The sequence below is a fragment of the Sciurus carolinensis genome, chromosome 13 (genome assembly GCF_902686445.1).
Source record: "Sciurus carolinensis chromosome 13, mSciCar1.2, whole genome shotgun sequence".
NCBI classification, from domain to species: Eukaryota; Metazoa; Chordata; class Mammalia; order Rodentia; family Sciuridae; genus Sciurus; species Sciurus carolinensis.
Genome location: NC_062225.1, coordinates 26570012 through 26592179, shown reverse-complemented (window position 1 = coordinate 26592179; position 22168 = coordinate 26570012). Strand labels below are relative to the sequence as shown.

General features: G+C 50.4%; 2 protein-coding genes across 9 annotated transcripts; one reads left to right on the top strand and one right to left on the bottom strand.

Annotated features, from left to right (window-relative positions):
• Positions 1 to 3138: 3138 nt before the first annotated feature.
• Positions 3139 to 18174, top strand: Rtkn (rhotekin). 7 transcript variants are annotated; one of them, XM_047522726.1, is made up of 13 exons: positions 4771 to 4903; positions 5280 to 5697; positions 11708 to 11907; positions 13592 to 13653; positions 13751 to 13804; positions 13918 to 14035; positions 14228 to 14437; positions 15080 to 15174; positions 15273 to 15379; positions 15603 to 15731; positions 16498 to 16666; positions 16802 to 16906; positions 17493 to 18174. In XM_047522726.1, exons 2-13 carry the CDS (start codon positions 5626 to 5628, stop codon positions 17819 to 17821), a joined length of 1650 nt encoding a protein of 549 aa, XP_047378682.1. In that variant the 5' UTR covers positions 4771 to 4903; positions 5280 to 5625; the 3' UTR covers positions 17822 to 18174. The 7 variants fall into 7 exon arrangements, with proteins under 7 accessions (XP_047378685.1, XP_047378680.1, XP_047378679.1 ...); XM_047522727.1 differs by having other exon boundaries at positions 4811 to 4903; positions 5427 to 5697; XM_047522729.1 differs by lacking the exons at positions 4771 to 4903; positions 5280 to 5697 and adding an exon at positions 3139 to 3539 and having other exon boundaries at positions 17306 to 17627.
• On the bottom strand, positions 17882 to 22147 carry Wdr54 (WD repeat domain 54). 2 transcript variants are annotated; one of them, XM_047522731.1, is made up of 10 exons: positions 22070 to 22147; positions 21471 to 21693; positions 21246 to 21308; positions 20821 to 20887; positions 20675 to 20728; positions 20239 to 20366; positions 19277 to 19377; positions 19014 to 19176; positions 18748 to 18822; positions 17882 to 18671 (listed from the first exon to the last, which is right to left on the bottom strand). In XM_047522731.1, exons 1-10 carry the CDS (start codon positions 22111 to 22113, stop codon positions 18540 to 18542), a joined length of 1050 nt encoding a protein of 349 aa, XP_047378687.1. In that variant the 5' UTR covers positions 22114 to 22147; the 3' UTR covers positions 17882 to 18539. The 2 variants fall into 2 exon arrangements, with proteins under 2 accessions (XP_047378687.1, XP_047378688.1); XM_047522732.1 differs by lacking the exon at positions 22070 to 22147 and adding an exon at positions 21868 to 22058.
• Positions 22148 to 22168: the final 21 nt, after the last annotated feature.

Genomic DNA, 22168 nt, shown 5'->3' with positions numbered 1-22168 from the left:
AACTGGATGCAGTGGTGCACACCTGTAATCATGCTTGTAATCTCAGCAACTTGGGAGGCTGAGGCAGGAGAATCACAAGTTTGAGGCCAGCTTCAGCAATTCAAAGAGATCGTGTCCCCCCCCCCCAAAAAAGTGTCAAGGTAAGCTCAGTGGGAAAGCACTTGCCTAGCAAGCACGAGGCTCTGAGTTTAATTCTTAGTACCACAAAAATAAATAAATAAATCTACAGACATTTTGGTCCTCTCTCCTCTCTTGGTCGAGAGCAGTGTCAGCTGGCTTCACTGTTATAACTCCTCCAGCTGCTTCATGCAAAAGGCTGCCAAGTTATGACTCTAAAATATAACTCTGTGTTGCTCCTTTTCAAAATCTTCAGCCACATGAATACAAACTCTCAGGTAAGATTTGAACTCAACCTTCTTTTCAGATATTTTATATTTTACCTCTGGCCTGGGTCTTAAGCCAGGGATTTTTAATTTGGGGGTTTGGAGGGATGGTTTTGTTTCATTTTTGAGATCTACCCCCAACGCCCTGTACTGGTGATTGAACTAGGAGTGTTCTACCATTAAGCTACATCCCTTGCCTTTTTAAAATTTTTTATTTTGAGACAGGGTCTTGCTGAGTTGCAGACTCAAATGTGTGATTCTCCTGCCTAAGCCTCCCGAGTTGCTGGGATTATAGGCATGCACCACCACACCTGGCTCTTTTTAGATGGAGTCCTAATAAATTACCCAAGTTGGCCTGGAACTCCGTCTTCCTGCTTCAAGCCTCTTGAGTAGCTGGGATTCTAGGGCATGCTATTGCTGTGCCTGGTAGGGGTTTTCAAACCCTCTCACAGTGTCATGCTCCCTAATGGAAGAGGGCTGCTGAGGGCTTGTGGGGAGTACATGGTGTGAGGCTCCAGTAAGTACTTCCACGAGTGGCACTGATTGAAATCAATCTTATATTCTGGGTAAGATGTCATTTGGGGTGGGGGGGGAGACTCTATTGCTTAAAAACAAACACTTGAAAATAATTGTTTTAGTCCAACAGAATAGCTCATCTTAGTCAAGCATTCTCAAATCTGCTTGCCTCTTTTTCTTTTTTTAGTTGTAGATGGACACGATATCTTTATGTATTCATATTTTTATGATGTGGTGCTGAGGATCGAACCCAGTGCCTCACACATGCAAGGGAGCACTCTACCACTGAGCTACAGACCCAGCCCTACTTGCTTCTTTTATTTACTTCAACAAATGTTTATTGAGCACTTGCTCTGTGCCAGGCACTGGTATTAAAACTGGACAACAGATTGTCCTTCCTTGCTGAGTTTACAGCTTAAAGGAATGACAATTGATATTTGAAGAAATTAAGAAACAATGCTTTTCCTCTTTCCTCTCACCCATTCTTGCGTGCCATGAACTTTTAAAAGTACATTTTTTAAAGATTTCTTTTCCTGCCAGGCGAGGTGGTGTACACTTGTAATCCCAGCGACCTGGGAGGCTGAGACAGGAGAATATCGAGTTTAAAGCCAGCCTCAGTAATTCAGCGAGGGCCTCACTAACTCAGTGAGACCCTGTCTCTAATAAAATATAAAAAAGGGCTGGGGATGTGGCTGAATGGTTAAGTGCACCCGGGTTCAATCCCTGGTACAAAAAAAAAAAAAAAAAAAAAGGAATTCTTTTCCTACTAACTACAACTCCATTCTTCATGTAAATTTTTATGCAGAGAGGATGTTTGTTGTTTTTCTAGTCCATCATCCTTTCCTCCACCTTCTGGTGGTAGTACCTGGAACATTCTTTGAGCAATAACCTCTTCCTCACCTTCTTTCACCCTCCCAGCTTACTGGGTTCCGACTGGTCTCCAGGATTGCACAAGTCACTCAGGCCTGGCAGACTGCAACAGAGCAGTCTTTGCTACAGCAATTGGCTCAGGTCCAGCCAATCCTCTGGCTACAGTGATTGGTTTGGGATGGATAAATGATCCCAAATGGTTCACAGTGAATCCCAAATATGTGCAGGAGCCTCATCAAACAGATGTTATCTTTTTAAATGAATATAGACCCAGAATTTTTGGTAGCAATTTTGTTATGGAGTGTAAGGCCAACACGAAGGAAGGTAGAACCAAGTGATGGAAAGAATCTGCATCCTTGTGACACTCAGTGCCTAGATCAAGCCACATCTAAAGCCCCTGGACATTTCATTCCATAAATCAGTAAATTTCCTTCTTTGCTAAGTAATTTTAAGCCCAACTTTCCAAAAGAATATTAGTAATTTGCTATAGCACAGCAGTTTAACAGCAGTTTAAGCACTCCCTAAGAGCTGAAGACTGGTATGACTCTGGTTCTAGCCAGGAAGGAGTCCTACTGTCTCTCAAGTTCTCCCCAGTAAGTTTTGAAGCCTCCAGGAGATACTTCATATGTGGTCTGAAAGTCAATACTCTTGCCGCTTCCTTCTGTCCCTTTGGGCTCTCTGAGGGAGAGGAGGGAACCCTGTTTCTGCAAAAGCAGGGACTAGTAACCCTGTTCTCTGCCACCCAGCAGAGCTACATGGTCAATATTGAGGTCATGGAAGCCCTCACCCTCTTAAGCAACATAAGATTTGGAACCAGTATGCTGAGGCTGCTGGAGCACATTCAGGGGCATTAAGGGGCCAGGCATTATGCTCGGCATTTTACACTCATTCCCATATGTAATCCTCATAGCAACTTGCTAGAGTAGGGATAATTATATGTCCTCACTGAATAGATGAGAAAACTTAACTTCAGAAAGTTCAATGACTGGGCCAAGCATCGCCAGCTAGTTAGTGAAGGAACTGGAGTTTTAAGGTATGCATAAGCATCCATTTATGAACGGTGACCCCTGTGGATGGGTGGATAGCGGTGGAGCCTAAAGGGCGAGGAAGTGAAAAAAGGGATATTTGGAACTGTAGGAAGTCGAAATGGTGGTTTCAGAGGCTGTTTGGGGTGAGATTGGGCGGACCACGCCCCGACTAGAGCTGGAGTGTGCAGTGTGCACAGAAAGTGTGCAATGTGATGAGCCATGTGACCATGGGATTTTCCGTGTGCAAAGACACGGGCTTGACAGGTGGGGGCGGGTGGGGGCGGGGCTTCTTTGGGCCCTCCCATTCCCAGGTGAGGCGCCTATGACCCGGGCCGGAAGGGAGGATGCGCCCACGCGGTACTGGTGAAGTGTACGGTGTCCTTGTTTGTGGGGCTGTCTGGCCAGGCTCGCTTGGCACCCGAGTACTGGCCCGACGGGCCAAGCCTTTGGCGGGGGTGGGAGAGTAGGGTGCCGCGCCCTGCCCGGCCCAGGTGTCGTCTCCGGAGGCGGGGTTTGGAAACAGGCAGCTGGAGATTCCCGGCCTGACGGGCGCGCGGGCGTCGAGGAACAGAAGCAGACGAGAGACAGAGCGGGAGAGTGCAGGGAGCGTACGGGGCGCGGAGCTACCAGCATGTTTTCCCGCAATCACCGCAGCCGGGTCACCGTGGCCAGGGGCTCCGCCCTGGAGATGGAGTTCAAACGCGGCCGCTTCCGACTTAGCCTCTTCAGCGACCAGCCCGAGGTGAGAGACTGCGTCCCTGGCTTGCCCTTCCCGCTCCAGCGTGCAGCCCTGGCCGCCTCTGCCTCCCGCCCTCGCCCGTGCACGCTGAGGGGCGGAGACGCCGAGGTCCGGGTCCAAGCTGGAGGGAGCTGTTGACTTAAAAAGTAAGATGCGGACCGTCTGCGCAGTAGTCGGATCCGTACTGCTCCACACATTCCCTGGCCTGGTTTGGGACGATTTGCCTTTGCCTGGCAAAATTTCGGTTGACCTCAATTTGAGGGGCTCCAGGCTCGCTCGATTCCCAAGGTGTGCCTGGCATCTCTGGGCCAAGGGCGGTGGGCAGCCAGGTGAACCCCAAACTCTTGGAATTTTGGCTGCTGGCTGATTCCCGGGTGCCAGCCCCATCCCACACCCTGTCTCAACCCTCTGGGCCAGCAGCCTCTGTCATCAGTCCAGGTCTGCAGCTTAGCTGGAGCCCTCCCCAAACGGCGCCTCTGTGGCCCTGCCAGAGTGCTTGTGGGGTGGTGTCTCTTTTAACTTTTTGGGATTATTTGCCACACCCAACTTTCCGCCTTCTTTCCTGGGGCCTAAGAGTAGACCTGCCTCTAGGTTGAGAGCGTCAACCCCTGCGCCACCGGGCTAAACGTTGCCGTCGGCTGCGCCCCACCTGCAACTCGCCAAAGAACCTGGGGAGGTGCTGGAAGGGTGCGGCCGAACCAGGACTGAGAGGGCGCGTAGCCAGCTCAAAGACACTTTTGTCCCCAAGGTCAGCCTCACTCGCCAAGGAGAGCCCAATTCCAAGCTGTCCTTCCTTCCCGGGCCTGGAAAGGGTTAAGTGAGGTGGGCCTTCTTCCCGGCCCCCTCTCCCTCCCGACTGGGATTCCAGCCCTGGCTTCTGCCCTTTCCCTCCAGGCTGCCCAGAACAAAGGCCCTTTCACACCGGTGTCCCGGTGTCCCGGGCCTTCTCGGAGTTAAAAGCTAGTGGAATGGGGGAGAGGGCCTTTGTCGCCCCCTCCGCCCCCGCAGTAACTTGGCTTAAGGAACCCGCGTGGAGCCAGCGTGGGGGAGTAAGGGGCGAGGCCCGGGACCAGGAGGAGGGGCCTGTGAGCCGGCCGCCCCTGGGATCAGCCTGGCCTTCAGGGGCCAGAGCCGAGGAGTCGGGGCGGAGCCGAAGGGCCAGGCCGGCCGCCCAGGAGAGTGTGACTCCGTGGGCCTGGGGTGGAGGCGGGGAGGGGGGGTGGCGGGTAGCGCTGCAGCTGGCTGGGACTCGGGGCTGGTTTCCTGTCTGGAAGGGAAGGGGCCCGTAGAGGGGAGCGGGGGCAGCAGCAGACAGGCACACCCCTGCTTTTCTCCCTTTCTTTCCTCCCTTCTGCTGGAAAAGCGAGGTAATTGTGAGCCCAGGGTGGGGCGGGCTGGATGCGGGCCGGAGTTGGAAGGGGTGGCCCTGGGATCCGGCCGCATTACCGACTCACCGCTTTGTCCCAATCCCTGGGTTCATCTCCCCTCAAATCCCCACTTCGGTTGCTCTTTTTCCTAACTTTGTCAAACTAAGTCAGAAGCCCTCTCTGAGAGCTCCAACCTCCTGACAAACCCTAGGACTCTGTGGAACCTGCAGGAGGCGTCCCCTCCCTGCCCCCTTCCAGCTGTGCCTGCCCCTCATTGCCCTCTCCACACACATATTCTCTGTCCACCAGGCCAGGGATGTGGGCGGGGGCTGGGGAGGGGCCATAGTGGGAATGAAAGGGCCTTTTTCTTCCACAGCTGGGAGAACAGCTGCCTCCAAAGCAAGACTGGACACTCTGTGCCCACAGCCCCCTCTGCAGCTGGCTTCCACTCCCAGGACCCCGCTAATCCTTACCTCACTTTCCTTTCCTCCCCTGCCTGGCTCCCACCGGGGCTTTGGAACAGGAGTAGGTGAGGAAAATTTGTCACAGCAGCCCAAAGGGACTAACAGTGCAGAAGGACAGGGGCAGCTTCTGCCCTCTGTCCAAGAGCTGGCCACCTTTCTCAAGACCAGGGAGCAGTGGGAGGACTGTGGGACAGCGTGGTATCTACCTGCCACCCCTCTGAAGGGGCTGACAAGGGAAGGGCTCAGGGGGGCACAGAGATGCAGGACAGATTGCACATCCTGGAGGACCTGAATATGCTCTACATTCGGCAGATGGCACTCAGCCTGGAGGTAATGCCCCTACTCCTGAAGAACACATTTCCTCTGCTTGCATTCCAGCCCCTCTCTGCCTTGCCCATTCCTGCTGGGGCTGAGTCGGGGAGGGCATGGCCTATACTAAGTGGGGAGAGGGACAGGTGGTTCTTTTGGCCTTAGTTGGGTGCAGTGTGTGGACCCAGACCCGCTTCTGCTGATCAGAACATCCTGTTGACAGTGGGGGTCTTCACACCTATTTCTGGAAGCTCTGTGGGATGGTGTGGGTGGCTGTTATGGGGACAAGGTCTCCTTTCATGTATGGGACGGAGAGAGGAGTTCAATGTGAGAAAGGTTTGCAGAAAGGATGTAGCTCAGTGGAGAAGAAAAAGGAGATGTTGGGCCAGGATAAGGATTCTGCTGGCCCTAGAGATGGTTATTTATTCATTCTTAAACACATTTATTAAACATATACATGTGTCAAGCTCCTTTCTAGACCATGGACAAACAAGACAGGAAAAGTCCATTCTAGTGGGAGAACAGATAATAATCATGCAAACACATACATAATATCACATAGTGAAAATATGCTGAAGACAAGGGGGTGTAATCAAAATCAGATGGGGGAGGTAAGCATTAAATGTGGATGTCTGGGAAGATTTGAAGATGTGAAATTGAAGAAAACCTTAGAAAGGTTTTCCAGAGAGCACAGCAAGGGCAGAGGCCCTTAGATGAAGATGGGGGATAATAAGTTTGTAAGAAAGAAAGCAATTCAGTGTGGCTGGAATATAGTAGTTGAAGTTAAGCTAATGGGCAAGGGCTAGATCATGCGGGGCTTGAGGGCTATGATAAGGCGCTTAGATTGTACTCTAGGTATGATGTTGGCCTATGGAAGGATTTAAAGCAGAGGAATGACTTATCTTATCCCCACCCCATACTGGGAATTGAACCCAGGGGTGCTCTACCACTGAGCCCTTTTTTATTTTGAGACAGGGTCTTGCTAAGTTGCCAAAACTGACCTCGAACTTGGAATACTACTGCCTCAACCTGCCCCCAACCCCAGTCGCTGGGATTAATTACAGGCATGCACCCACCATATCCAGTCTCATCTAATATTTTAAAATGATGGCTGCTGTAGAGAATAAACTGGGTGGTGGTGGTGAGGGAGGTCTGGGGAGGAGGGTTGGCAAGAGAGGTGGCAAAAGACTACCAAGCGGGTGTTCACATTGCAGTCAGAGGGGAGTGAGCCTGCTGGTGTAGATTAAAGTGTTCATGGTGGAGAAAGGAGGAAGAGGGTGGATTTCAAGTGATGGTGATTTCAAATCTAACAGGGCTTGCTTATGATCCTATAAGAGGAGTAAGGCAGAGAACTCCCAGAATGATTCTCCCATGTATGGCTAAGCAACTGGGTATCGTGACCTTTTTCTGAGATAGGGCAGGTGGAAGAAGTTGTGAAAGTGACTGCCTGAATCAGGCAGGGAGTTGCTGCTGAGGGAGGTTAGAGGCAGGAGTGTGAAGAGTCTAGATCAAGATTGTCAATTTATTGCGCACATGCTGCTGGCCAGCCGCATCCCTACTCCCTGGATCATAGTGGACATTTCTAGTCAATCATGGCACTCTTTACCAATGAGTCCAGTCGTGACCTCAGAATCTTCCTCAGCACACACTTGGCATAAATTGTGCAGGCTGTGTCTTTCACACGTGCCAGCCAAAGGCAGGATTCCTGGTCTGGTGTCAGCTGCATCAGGAGGAGACACTTCAATTTGTTTGCCTGGAGAGAGTCACCTTTCTCTGTTTTGAAGAAAGGTGCCAAATGAACCCTTTGGGATTCTAACATTACCTAATTGGTCCTGTGTTGGCACGTGAGATAAAATCTTTTTGTCAGCTGGGTGCAGTAGCACACACCTGAAATCCCAGCAACCAGGGAGGCTAGTACAGGAAGATCACAAGTTTGAAGCTGGCCTCTGCAATTCAGTGAGACCCTATGTCAAAATCAAAAATAAAAGGACTGGGGATGTAGCTCTGTGGTAAAGTGCCCCTGGATCAATCCCCAGTACCAAAAATAAGATATGGATATTTCAATCTTAATTTTAGTTAATATAAAATAAAACATTTAGTTTCTCAGTTGTTCTAGCCACATTTCAAGTGCTAGCTAGCTGCTGAACGTTTCCATCATCACAGGCTTTATCAAATAGCCATTGGTGTGCACACACCTTGCCACAGCCATGTAAATTTTTTCCTTGGGAGACTGCGTGCACAGGAAGGCCTTAGTTTTCACTTTGGTCAACTCTCCTTGAGCCATGAGCTGAACCTGCTGTTTTCTTTCTCCACCAAGTTAAGTGGGTTCCCAAAAGAGAGACCCACTGATGTTTCAGGAAATGGAAGAAAGGTAGTCCTGAAAGCCTACGTCCAAGAACAACTTCCAGAGGAGGTGACTTAAGCTGCAAGTAAAGGAGAGGTGAGCATGAGAGAAAGCTTATTTTTAAGTATATTGTAGGCTGAGCTGCCAGCTAGACTTTCCCATTTAATCCACAAATAATTGTGGAGGAGGTGGAACACGCCCCCATCTATGAACAGAGAACCATTCCTGTAATCTCAGTGACTCAGGAAGCTGAGGCAGGAGGATTGCTAGTCCAAGGCCAATCTCAGCAACTTAGCAAGACCCTATATCAAAATTTAAAAATAAAAGGTGTTGTGGTGGGTAGTTCAGTGGTAGATTGCCCTTGGTTTCAATCCCTGATATAGCAAATAAAGAAAGAAATAATAAAATAAATAAATAAATAAAAAATAATAATGGAGATTCCAGAGGTTAAATGCTCACAGCTTGTCAAGTCCCTAATCCAGGATTTGAACTTAGCCCTGATGGAGATTTTAAAGGGAACAAAAGGTGGTGAGAAGCAAAGCAAGAAGTCAGGGACAGAAGACAGCAGGAGGGCTGGGAAGGGATGTTCACAGAGGGCCTAATGTGTTCTGGGGCTTCTGCCATGACTCATCCTCCTTCAGTCCCTTGGGATCTGACCCAAGTGCATACTGACACTCAACTCTGGGCTCTTTCCCAGGAGAGTGTGGGGAAAATGCTGGCTACTTGGGGACAGAGTGTGTGTGGGTAGGGAGGGAGCAACAAGGAACTATCAGTGGCATGGGGAAATAGGGGTACAGTACAAGGATGCTCCACCCCAAAAGGTGGGAGCCCGTTTTCTAGGGCACTCTTGGTTGGACCCTGGGAGAGTGATGTGGAGCTGGAGGATGGTTGGGCAAATAGGGATGTGTCTAGGGTCTAGCGAACTCTCCAGTAGTTTCCCCACTTTGTATACCACCCCGTACTCTACCCCCAGCAAAGGGTCACACGACCAGGGAGGGGCCTCCTGGCCTCCCCAAGGGCCCAGAGTCCTTTCTAGAGCAATAAGGGTATCCTTGAGGTTCCGTTGCAAGAGGGTTTCCGAGGTTGCAATACCCAGATCTAGACCCGTCAGGTTCCTGGAGGGACAGCCTGCGCCTGGCGCCCCACAGCGGCTCTCGCGGCAATTGGGAGCTGATGTCACCAGCGCCCCAAGCGCAGCTGCGCCGGCGCCGGGGCCCCAAGGATTCTCTGCAGCCCTTGGCTCTGTGGGGCTCCCGGGGCCGGTGCTGCTCCCTGACCCCGCAGCCCGCACTGCACACGCAATGGACAGGGCTAGGGAAGGATCCGTGAGTGCCGGGACCCGGACAATGAGGAGGCTGGCCAGGAGAGGGCTTGACAACATCGCTGCGTCCCACTCCTCTTCAGCTTTTACCCATTTGGGGAATTTGTGACAGAAGCTGGGTGGAGTGGGGTTGGGGATGGCAAGCAGTGAAGCTTAGCAGATATAGGACCCTGATGAAGACAGACACAGCTGGGCTGGGAAGGGCTGTGTAGTCTGGGAGGGCTTCCTGGTGGAGGGGGCTTTGGGACTGGGTCAGCCTATTTTGGAAGGGAAACAAACATATGGTGCTGGGGTGAAGTGATGAAAGTCTGGCCTAGCACAGTGGTTCAGAAAATAGATAAAGGAGGAATTTTGCAGGCAGACTGAACAAGGCTTTTGCAAGAGGGAAGTTAGGGGGGATTGGGTATTGAATTTGAAGACTGGAGCCACCTGGGACAGAAGCAAGGGCACAGGTGTGGAAAAGAGCTGGTGTGAGGTAGAAGACAGGTTTGGGGAGGTCACATCCATTCCCCTCTTCCAACTGGGTGCCTCCACTTGCCTGCTGAAACCTTCTGTACTATGACTGGGTTAGTCTTCTACTTCCTCTCTGGAGCCTCCCTGATCATCTTAAACCAGAAGCAAATGAGGTCTGTCTCCTTGTGTGTTATGTTATGACATGGCATTTATGGAACAGCCATTAATGTCTGAATCTCCCATCTCCCAACTGGGTTTTATATGTTAAGCCTTGGACAGCACAGGGATGCCTCAGTATTCATTGGGTGAATACGGCTGCTGCCAAAGTAGTGTGACTGTTAAAATAAGCATCCCTATCATCCACATATACTGTGTGCTGGGCATTGTGCTAAGTGCTTTAAGTCCCTGTCTATTGAATCCTCACAAGCCTAGGATGTAGGAACTATTTTAATCCTCATTTTACCATGGCTTAGGGAGGTTGTCTAGTATTATTAAGCACCAGGAACACTCCTTTCAGAGTGAATGTTCCTGGGAATCTTGATTCCTTTCCCAGCACCTCCCCTTTGGCTCTGTGCACAACCTCTACAGCCCCTCACTCCTGAACCACTTACATCCTCATTCCCATTCCTTGCTGGTGACCTTACCTCCCAAACTCATGGCCAGATGCTGTTGGGTGCCCTAATTTGACTTATGTATAGGGTTCTCTGAAGCATGGGTGGAATACTTCTTCCTAATAAAGCCTCTTTCTGTCCCTGGCCTACAGGTCCATAACGACTAATAGTTTATGGATCTTTTATACATATTTTATGTATAAATATACATATCAATGTATATGTAAATATATACACATATGCACATATGTATAGATACCATGCACAAATGGTAGTATAATATTGTTCTGGTTTCTTTTCTCACAGTATATTTTCTGGAGATTATTTCATATATGTACACATGTATCTACTCACTCTTTAATGTCTGTAATATTACATGGTTTAGATGTGTAAGCCAATGTTGTATTGAAAGTCTTCTAATTTTGATGTTTGAAACAATGCTGAAGCAGGGCATGGTGGCTCATGCCTACAGTCCCAGTGATTCAGGAAACTGAGGCAGGAGGATCACAAGTTTTAAGCCGGCCTCAGCAACTTAGCAAGACTCTGTTTAAAAAAAAAAAAAAAAGCGGGGGTTGGGGTGGCGGTTGGGGATGTAGCTCCGGGTTAAAGTGCCACAATTATTCAATTGAATAAATTATTCAATTATTATTATATAAATTATTATCACTATATATATTATTATAATAAATTATTATTCAATTGAATAAATAAAACAAAGCTAAGTGAATATTTTTGCACATATGACTTTGCCTATTATTATATATGTAACTATGTCGATAGGATAAAGAGCTAGATGTTGGTTAGTTAGATCAAAGGATGCATGAATTTGTAGTTTTCATAGATTTTTCCAAATCGTGTTCAAAAGAGGCAGAAGGGATCTATACTCCCAACCATCAAAGCATGAGAACATTTGTTTGGTTTTGTTTATGTGGTGTGGGGATTGAACCCAGGGGCACTGTACCACTGAGCTATATCCCTAGCCCTTTTTATTTTTATTTTGAGACAGGGTCTTGCTAAGTTGCCCAGGCTGGCTTCCAACTTGAGATCATTCTGCCTCAGCCTCCTAAGTCACTAGGATTACAGGCATATGCCACTGTACCCCATGCCATCTGTATTTTTACAAAATTTTTCTGGTTATTCTTGGGCACCTGAGGTTGAGACCCATTGTTTACTCTTAAATTGCTTAAAAAATTAGTTTCTTCACAGTTTTTCCTGGGCCACAGCTCACTTGGAGACTGGGGAATGCTTTAGCCTGTTCCCCGACTGACATTTCCTTTTCACCTTTCCCCTGACCCTGGCTAGGATACAGAGTTGCAGAGGAAGCTAGACCATGAGATCCGGATGAGGGAAGGGGCCTGCAAACTACTGGCAGCCTGCTCCCAGCGAGAGCAGGCTCTGGAGGCCACCAAGAGCCTGCTGGTGTGTAACAGTCGCATCCTCAGCTACATGGGGGAACTGCAGCGGCGCAAGGAGGCCCAGGTGCTGGGGAAGACAGGCCGGCGGTGAGCAAAGGGGAGTAGAGGCCTCTGTGGGAGCAGGTGGCTATATGGGTGGTGGTTGTTCAGCCTGTATGTAGCGTGGACTGCCTCAGAGATGACCTCCTCATGAAGGCCTGTCAGGGGCCAGGAATACACGGTGGGATTTTACCACTACCACGAATTACCCGGAGTAGTAGGGCTAGAATCAGAAAGCTGATGTGTCTGGTGGAAGCGGGCAATCTGAAGAATGGCAAGCAATGCAAAAGCACGAATTTGCACTGATAAGTCTGACTGGCTGGCTTCTGGAAAAGTAATTTTCTTAAAGTCAGTTCACCAAGTGGCCAATTTGTTGAATGACCAATCTACCACAAATTGACAATAGTTTGTTGTACCTTGGTTTCACCCTCAGAGGCAGGAACTGGAAAAGCAAATAATTTTTAAAAATCCCTTAAAGGAAAGTCTACCCATTTACATAAATTAGATTGTGCATTCTCAAAGGGCTCACCTTCTGGATGTGAAACACAAGCTACTGATGCTAGATGCTGCTGATGTGACAGATATACATGAAATGGCCCAGGTGATGCCATGGTTAGGGAAAATTTTTGGCAAGTTGATCATTTTTGAGAATTGGTCATTTTAGTATATCAGTCATTTGGAGAATTGGCTTCTGGCAAAGTGGCCTGCTTGCCTCACTTGGGCAGTGAGATGATCCTAACCCCTCACTGGCATGGTACCCATCCAGCAATGAGGGCACCCATGAAGCCAACAGAAGGTATTAACTCACTCTACAGCTGCCCATCATAGCTAGAGGATGGGCAAGCAGGCAAAGGGACAGCTTCTAAGAGTGTGCCACCTCCTGGGAGGTACCTATCTAGACTGCCCTGTCCAAGTAATCACACAGTCCACAGAGTGTGATGTGAAGTATATCCAAATCCCTGGCAGCTAATCACCATTAGTCCCACATCATTTAGCTGAAGATTCCAAGTCAGAAATTATATTAGTGGTATTATAAGTATAGGCAAACTGGCTATCACCTTAGGAGAGGGATACACATTCAGTGAATCCCAGTGATGAGTGGGGAGGGGAGGATGCTGCAGGTGTGGGGCCTGAGAAACTTGGGACATTGGGAAGGAGCAGTGTATCTGGGAGCAGGGTAAAGGGGAAATCAAAGCTGGGGGAGGGGTGGTGGGGATTTCTCTGGTGAATGGAACACAAATGTTTCCTACTTGTGTTTTTTACCTTTCATCAAACACTGGTCAATTTATTTTTTGCCTATCTAGTGCCCTCTTATATCAAAGAAGTGATGAGATGCTGGAAAGGATCCCTATTAGAAAGAAAAGCCTGCAAACCTCTTTTACCCAGGGTCTAATGGAGAAGAGTCACTGTGGGTACCAGTCTCCTCAAGGCCCCATTCGTCTATGGCAGGGGTCTGGAGAAATGGTCCAGGAGGGTGCTTGGAGGAGGAGGAACCCTTAGGTTGTATACTGGCTGTATGAGTTAACATGGCTCCAGTGTCCACAGTATCCCCGAACTGAGTAAAACTCTGGGTGCAGTAAGCAACTGTCCTTCACAGTCCTTAGCCTTGCCATATCAGCCTGGGACTAGGGGGCTGGGCCTCTGGGACCAGGGTCCCCTAAAACCTTTGGGAATCAGAGCAAGGGAAAGGAGTGTATGAAGACCAGGCCAGGATGTTGTGATCTACCCACAGGCCTTCGGACACTGGGCTGCCCACTGAGCGCTCCCCGTGCCGCGGCAGGGTCTGCATCTCTGGTAAGAAACACAGCTGTCCCAGCTGCTGGCACCCCTCACCTGGCCACAGGATCACCTGCCCCATCTCAACATCTATTCCTACCTCTCTGTTCCCTAGACCTCCGGATCCCACTCATGTGGAAGGACACAGAATATTTCAAGAACAAAGGTGGTGAGTTTCATACCCTGGACAAATTCAGGGGAATGTCCCAGAAACTGGAGGCTCTTGTGAGGCACTTTTTTTTTTTTTTTTTTTTTTAAGCCAGTTTTACCCTTTGTCCCCAGATTTGCACCGCTGGGCTGTGTTCCTACTGTTGCAGCTAGGGGAACAGATTCAGGACACAGAGATGATCCTGGTGGACAGGACCCTCACAGACATCTCCTTTCAGAACAATGTACTCTTGTGAGTACCTCACCCCCATGGCTCCCTCCTTTCTCCACTCTGCTCCAATCTCTGATGAGGTAGTTGTAGGGGAGGAGGGAGATGGGCACCTGGCCTTCCCTGTGGAGCTGTCCTGTATGTGTACTCCCCGTCCCCACCCAGTTCTGTGCTCCCACAGAACACCATGTGACCATCCTCCTCTTCCTTCTGTAGCACTGAGGTGGGGCCAGACTTTGAACTTCGGCTGGAGCTGTATGGGGCCTGTATGGAAGAAGAAGGGGCCCTGGCTGGCGCCCCCAAGAGGCTTGCTACCAAACTTAGCAGCTCTCTGGGTCGTTCCTCAGGGAAGCGTGTCCGGGCATCGCTGGACAGTGCTGGGAGCTCAGGAAGCAGTCCCATCTTGCTCCCCACACCAGCTGTGGGGTAAGGCCCTACAGCCCCTGCCTCCACTGCCCTCAGCTCCTGTGTCCAGCCACAGGTCACCTTTGAACCTTGTTGAGAATGCAGAACCCACTTTGCACTGCCACTAGGATGTGCAGATAGACATGAATAAGCAGTGGCCACACAGTTGGGAGGCATTCTGGCCTAAACTAGTTCACAAGAATACAGGAAGCAGGGAAAGTTAGATTCTGAGGTCTTGACTTTTTAGCAATTGCAAATACATCTTATAGATGTGGATAAACAGCTCCCTAGTTGGAGCAAGGTAGGCTGGGCCTTGTGGTGTGGCCTACACACACACCTGGAACTGCCTCTGAGGAGCCATAAATTATTGGGTGAGTTTCTGAACTTCTCTAAGCCTCACACTGTCTCGTCTACTGATTGAAGAATGCTCCAACCTCACAGGGCTGTCAAGGGAATACAATGGGATAACATACATAAAAAGTAGGTCCTGGCACTCACAAGAGGTCAGTAAATGTTCATTTCTAACCCCTGGCCGGCAGGCAAGCTAGTTTTCCTTGGGGTAGCCTAACAATAAGACAGGCCTGCTCAGTCCTGCTCCTGCTGTTGATCACGCAATTTACAGGTGTTCAACAGTCGTGATCGATGCCTGCCTCTTCTTTCCAGGGGTCCTCGTTACCACCTCTTGGCTCACACCACGCTCACCTTGGCAGCAGTGCAAGATGGGTTCCGCACACACGATCTCACCCTTGCCAGTCATGGTATGTATGTGTGTTGGGGACACTGGCAGGGTTAAGAAGGGCCACGGAATAGTCCCCTTCTCATTCCCCACCTCATGCTGCACTTCTTCCTCCCCCAGAGGAGAACCCTGCCTGGCTGCCCCTTTATGGTAGCGTGTGTTGCCGCCTGGCAGCTCAGCCTTTCTGCATGACTCAGCCCACTGCAAGTGGTTCCCTCAGGGTGCAGGTGAGAGGGCCCTGAGGAGTGGGAGGGAGCAGAATAGAGCTGGATCACTTAGGAATAACAGGACTCCTGGCAAATGAAGATTTGGGTGGAGGAAGGGGGTATGGTAAGATGAAGGGAAGAACAGACAGGAGGCGGGGCAAAAAGGGGCAGGTTGTCAGTGGGGGACTGGGGAGAAGAGTCTGGGGGTATGACTCCCCCAGGAAACATTAAGCCATTTATGCAGCAGGCTGGGGAGCTACAGAACGGGGCACAAGTGCATGGAGTCCTGAAAGGCACAAACCTCTTCTGTTACCGGCGACCTGAAGACACAGACACTGGGGAAGAGCCACTGTTTACTATTGTGATCAACAAGGTGATGGGTCCCTGGTGGTAAGACCACTAGATGCCTGGGCCCAGGAGCCTCTCCTTCATGCCCCAGGAGGGTAGGCACAGACCTCGGAGACAGGGAGGCTGACCTCTTGCTCTTAATAGCACCATATTCTACTTCAGGGCCAGGGATGCTGAGGGGACCATATTCTCCCCAACCATAGCATCACTAGAAAAGCTGTCCCCTTCATTCATCCTCCTCATTCCTGTCAAGTCCCAGAAGGAGTTCTACTACCAGTTTAGGACTTTCATTCTTTTCTTCCACACAGCTGAGGTTCCAAATAGCATCTTCTTTACCACTTACTTTTCTCTCCCTATCTAGGTCCAGTTGCCCTTTTCTGATCTCTCGCCCTTTGTTGCCTTGCCTTAGCATTTTTGCAGTGCTAGGGATAAAGTCCAGAGCCTTGTGCATGCTGGGCAAAGTGCTCTACCATTGAGCCATATCCCCAACCCTCTGCCTACATTCTGAAAGTATTAAGGGACCTCGGGCCTCAGTATTCTTGCCTACCTTGGTGTCTTCCATGCTTTGCTCAGTCTCTTTCCATCTTAATCTTCCCTGACTCAGCACTGACCGGGTTATCCCTAGTTCTTTCTTACCATTCCTTCCCACTCTGGTCAGGAGGCAAATGAGGGCTCAGCAAAAATCCCACAACCATTCCTTCTAAGGCAGGGGTAAGCAAGGCCACCTGGTGTCACTGCTATGTTCCACAACCACAGTGGAGGTGGAAGCAGCTCTCTTATTTCTCCTGCAGGATACTCGAGTCCGGGCAGGAGAGCTGGACCAGGCCCCAGGACAGCCCTTCACCCTCAGCATCAGCAACCAGTATGGGGATGATGAGGTGACGCACACCCTTCAGACAGAGAGCCGGGAAGCCTTGCAGAGCTGGATGGAGGCTCTGTGGCAGCTATTCTTTGACATGAGTAAGAGAGAAGGCAGCTGGGTTGAACCTTTGGGAGGGACTGAGCTCTCTTATTTTTACCAGATGGAGTGGATGGAAGGAATGTAACGGGAGAGGGCAACCTGGCCCTCTCTTCCAATCAGTGCTCTTCCTGCAGGCCAGTGGAAGCAGTGCTGTGACGAAATCATGAAAATTGAAACTCCTGCTCCCCGCAAACCACCCCAAGCACTGGCCAAGCAGGGGTCCTTATACCATGAAATGGGTGAGTGAGAGGAAAGTCCACCTGGGGAACATGATGGGAGGTGGGGCTGGGGGCCTCAAGGGAGCCCAGATCATGGAAACAGAAAGTACACTTTGGGCAAAGGCAGATCTCCGGGTATCCATGTTCTACCCAGTCCTGTTGTACTTCTTTCTCCTCTCCAATTCTTCTTAGAACCGCCTCCACCAAAGTTCAAAACAAAACCCCAAAGAGCCAGATTCATTTCATGGATTTCTTTCCTAATTTCTTCTTTTCTGTTTCCCTTTCTGCATGCGGATTCCTGTCTCTTCCTCTGACCCTTCACCCGCCTGGCACTATTTTATTTTCTCCTCTTTCTTGGTTTCTCCACCCACTTCTGCTACCCTCTCTCTTCCCACCCACCCTGCACCCTATATCCCACAGTCTTATCGGAGCCTGTGGCCCCAGGGGGCGCAGGTGAGGGGCTGCTTCTACAGGACAATGCAATCTCGGCTGAGATCCAGGCTTTGCTTTCCTCCTATTACAGTGACAGGTGATGGTCAGGGTTGGGTAGGTCTGGGGCTTGAGCTCTAATGAGCCCCCTCCCCTCAACCCCTTCCTGGTGCCACAGCTATTGAGCCGTTAGATGACATCGCAGCAGTGACAGACATCCTGGCCCAGCGGGAGGGCGCAAGGCTGGAGACACCCCCATCCTGGCTAGCAATGTTTACAGATCAGCCTGCCCTGCATAGCCCCTGCTCGCCTGCATCAGTGTCCCCAGCCTGGACACACCCTCTTCCCTGGGGGCGACCCCGAACCTTTTCCCTGGATGCCGTCCCCCCAGACCACTCCCCTGGGGCTTCTCGCTTGGTTGCCCCCCTCCCACCACAGCGATCCCCACGATCCAGAGGCCTCTGCAGCAAAGGTCCACTCCGTACTTGGCTGCAGTCACCAGTGTGAAAGAAAGGTGCTAGCAACAGGACCTGGCCAAAATAAAGACCTACATGCACTTGGGCTCTGAGGACAGCACTGTCTGTAGCAAGTTGGCCAGCGTGGCCTTCTCTTCCTCTACTGGACTGGGGGTAGGCAGAGGAGGGGGAATAGAAGCCCCTCTTAGGTGTGGCTGTAATGGTACTGAGGGGTTCATTCCCAGCTCTGGCTGGAACCCCCTAAACCCTTCCTGGGAGAAAACTGGAACAACCCTGCCCTACCTCCCTGCACTAACCAGCTTTGAAGATGGCACTGAAGAGTCCTGGGAGGGAATGCACTTCCACTGTCACTCCTACGTCAACCATTAAAGTTATTTAACAGCAGCCTTCATGTGGTTTTATCTTTTTCTTTTTTGGAGCACTCTACCAGTGAGCCACATCCCTCACCCTTTTTCATTTTTTATTTTGAGACAGTGTCTCCCTAAGTAGCTGAGGTTGGTCTCAAACTTGCAATCTTTCTGCCTCAGCTTCCTGAGTCACTGGAATTACAGGCCTAAACCTGCACCTGGTTTCACCTGGTTCTTGAGGATAGGTTGCCTCTCTGCATGGTCTGGACCTACCCACTCCCTCCTCCCTGGAGCTTCCTTCACCGTTGCAAAGTATGACTGTGACACTGAGTGATCAGACAAGGGCTAGGTGGAGGGGATGCTTTATAAATACCATAGGGGGAAGGGAAGGCTGCTCTTCTCTCACACACTGCTGTATCTCAGGATCTCAGCGAGGTCATAGCCAGTCACAGCAAAGGAGCTGCCTGTTGGATCACAGAATCGAGCACCACACACCTGGGTGTCAGATATGCACTCACCGTGACAGTGTTCCACCTGGGGGAGAAGAAGGCTGGTCAGGGCCTGTTGCCTCATGCTTGGGCCACCATTCCACCCTTCCCATGACACACACCTCAATGTAGCCACTCTCTGGGCTTCTGCTTAGCTTCCAGATATGCACAAAGGTGTCCTCAGCTGCAGAGAGTAGCTATATTAAACAAATAAACAAAAAGCATGAAGAAAAAGAAAATCAGAATTCCCTGAATGGTTGTAGGCTGGAACACCTGGTCCAGGCACCCTCGGGAAGGGGCTCACTGAGTATAGAACCAAGTTTGAGTGCTCCTCTCAGCATTGTAGCATGAGAAAAAAGAGTATGTCGGCAGGTAGGTGTAGACTGACCTTGCCCGCCTCAGGAGCTAGGTCCAGGGCACAGATGGCCCGTGCGTGGGCATTGATCTGGACATGAAGAGTTCCTGTAGTGGCTTCATATAGACGTACTTGGCCATTCCCATAGCCTGCTGCTATGATCCCCTGCCACAGCTGCACAGAGGGGCATGGGATCCTGCAAGGGTGACATTTAACTTTGGTTTCTCCAGACCCACACCCACTCCCCACCCTGAAGCTACATCAGGAAGGCCACAGCCCCATTTTGCCTCACCTACCCGAATCCTGGAATGCGGGTCAGTAATGTGAATTCAGACCCTGACCGCCAGACACACAATAAGCCTGAATCATCAGCTGTCACCATGTCAGCCACGCTATCCTGAGGGGAAAGGTGGGATCAGCTCTTCCCTTTCTTCCCTGATGTGGTCCTGAGTACAGGGCAGGAGGGGAAGGGAGGCCATATTTGCATCTTTGCCTCTCAAGGAAAGGGCAAGATATGGACCCCTCACTGAGCGGACCCACTGGAAACCCTCTTCAGGATTTCCTCAAGGACAGATTGCTTCCCTTGCATTTCCTTATAGAGCCACAAGTACCCATCTCCACCCCCTGCATCATGTATTAGAAGGGAATAAGTAATTGTCCTCGTTGAATGGATGACAAAACTGAAGAGACAGTGTCATGACTTTTGGAGGTCTTGCAATGACTAGACTCTGGGTCTCCTGACCTCCAACACCAGGTGGCCCATTGGACAAGGTGCCATGGAGAACATAAATCAGAAAATACACATCCTGTTCTCAAGAGGTTTGCAATTCAGTTGGAGAGACAAGAGTTATCTTTGAGGGCAGGGCCAATTCAGGGTTTAGCTAAAAGAGATTAGTGGAAGCTGAAATAAGACTCCTGGAAAGGGTGGCTCTGGAGTTGGGCCTAAAAAGGTAGGACTTGCCCAAGTCCACAGAAGGAAATTGTATGTACTAGAGCTGGACAGCATCATAGAAACCATTTTTTTCCAACTCCTCAATTCATACCAGTATCAAAAGGCTTAATGAACTATAAAATGCCACCTAAAGTACCTCTAGCTTTATCACTGGACCTGAAGTTGCTGAAGTCTAGGAAGGAACAGATTTGCCCAAAGCCATCCAATTGCTTAGTGGCAGAGCCAAGACTCAAACCCAGGTCTGTTGCCTCCCAGGGTGGGTAAAGTTCCTAGGTTCACCAGAATGGACAAGAGAAGTCAACTCACCTGTCCCTGGGCAGGCTCTGTTGCAATATCTGTGACTGGTGTCTGGTGTCCAGCCAGCTCCTCACTCAGTACAATGTTGGGACCCTTGGCTGGGATGTCAAACACCAGCACCCGTCCTGTCCATGTTCCTGTAGCCAGAACCAGTGCCCCATGGATGACTTCCTGACCCTCCAAGATCTTCAGCCACCACACTCAGCATTCTTTCCATCCCAGAAACCTCAGTAACAAACCCATTATGCCAACAGCCTGACCCCTCTACTCACTGCCCTTGTCCTACCCCATCCTGTCTTTCTATCCCCTTCACTCCCACCCTTCTCTCTAACCCTTCATAATTTCCTCAGTCTAATTTCCTCAGTCCCTCAACATTCTCTTGGCTGAAACCCACACCTCTATATTCCACTTCCCATAATGCCCTCCCTGCCCCTGGCTTCCTCACCCACACAGATGAAATGGCCACTGGCAGCAATTCCTCGAGCAAACACAGCCTGTACTGAGTGTGAAAAGGGAAAACTATCAGAAATAGCACTTTCTCCAACCTTGGTAAACACTTCTTATGCCCACCCCACTTTGTTCTGCAGGTACCTGAAGAGGTATCTCCAGAGTCCAGTGCATGCCAGTAGACCATGATGGAGCCGTCAGATTCATACATCTGGAATACAGGGCCAAGGCTGGGGTATGGTCCTGCTGATCTTTGCTGAGCCTTGAACAGAGTTCTTCACATATCCATGTTAACTTTAGTTCATTTAATCCTTAAAACCATTCTGGGAGGCAGGCATTATTTTTATCCTTATTTTTTCAGAGGTGAAAACTAGGCTCTGCCTAAGGTCATACATTTTAAGCTAGTAAAGGGGTAGATGTTGGATGTGGCACTTGAGAAGATGGAAGATGAGACATAGAGGAAGAGGAGGCTACACATGTAAAAAGTCTGGAAGTGCCTACAGGCAAGTGCAGAAAGGTCTAGGGGAGCTCAAAAGGAGGAGAGTTGACTGGTGGAGGTGTCTTCTTACCTGTATCCCTCGATGTGAGGTGAGTACCAGCAGTACTCGGAAGGGGAGGACACACCAGTGGACCTGGATGGAGGTGGATCAGAGTAAGGACAAAATCAGAGTAGGGGATATGAGGGATCAGAATGGAAATTCAGAGGGTTAGGGGAAGGCCTATTCCTTGAGGTCTGAAAAGGAAGGGGGGTAGGTCTGAGTTCACCAATACCACACCCCATCTCTGTACCTCACCTGAGTGATAAGTGGGGGGCTCACTCCAGCGCCCTCTTTAGCGTGAAACTGGCGCTGGGCCAATGGCACACCTTCAGGGGCAGCGCTGAGAAGCTGGGCGCTTGGTCCGTGAACCACAGCATAGTGCATGAGGTTGCAGGCAGGCAGCTGCAGCACGCTGAGGTTGTTGCACAGGGCGGCGGCCGAGCCTCGAAGGGGGATGGAGCGCTCCCGGCGGAACATCCTGGGGGAAGAAACATCCCAATCACAGGGCACAAGGAAAAAATTCACAGTGGGGAATCCTGGGGGGATGAACAATCTTGAGGCACTGAGGGAGACCCCTGAGACTGGGTGATATGATGGAATGCCCCGAGGACACGATGGGGAAGGGTCACACGGCGGGAGGAAGGTCTCCTACAGCAGGAGAGGGGAGTCCCAGGGCTGAGTCACAGGGCGATGAGCAATCCCAGAGGGGAAAGAGTGATGACACAGGAGCTGGTGGCCCCTGGTGCCCGAGCCAAAAGGGCGGGATGAAGTTCCCGGCCCTTCCTCTCTCGGCTCGGTTCCATATAGCCCCCTGTCTGGTCTTAGATCACACCCGCAGCCCCAGATCCCCTTGCCTGACTCCTGGATCCTTCGGTCTCTCCGAATCCACCGCCACCATAGAGACGACGCACCCACGCAGGCTATTGGGCGGAGCGAATGGTCGGAACGTGCTG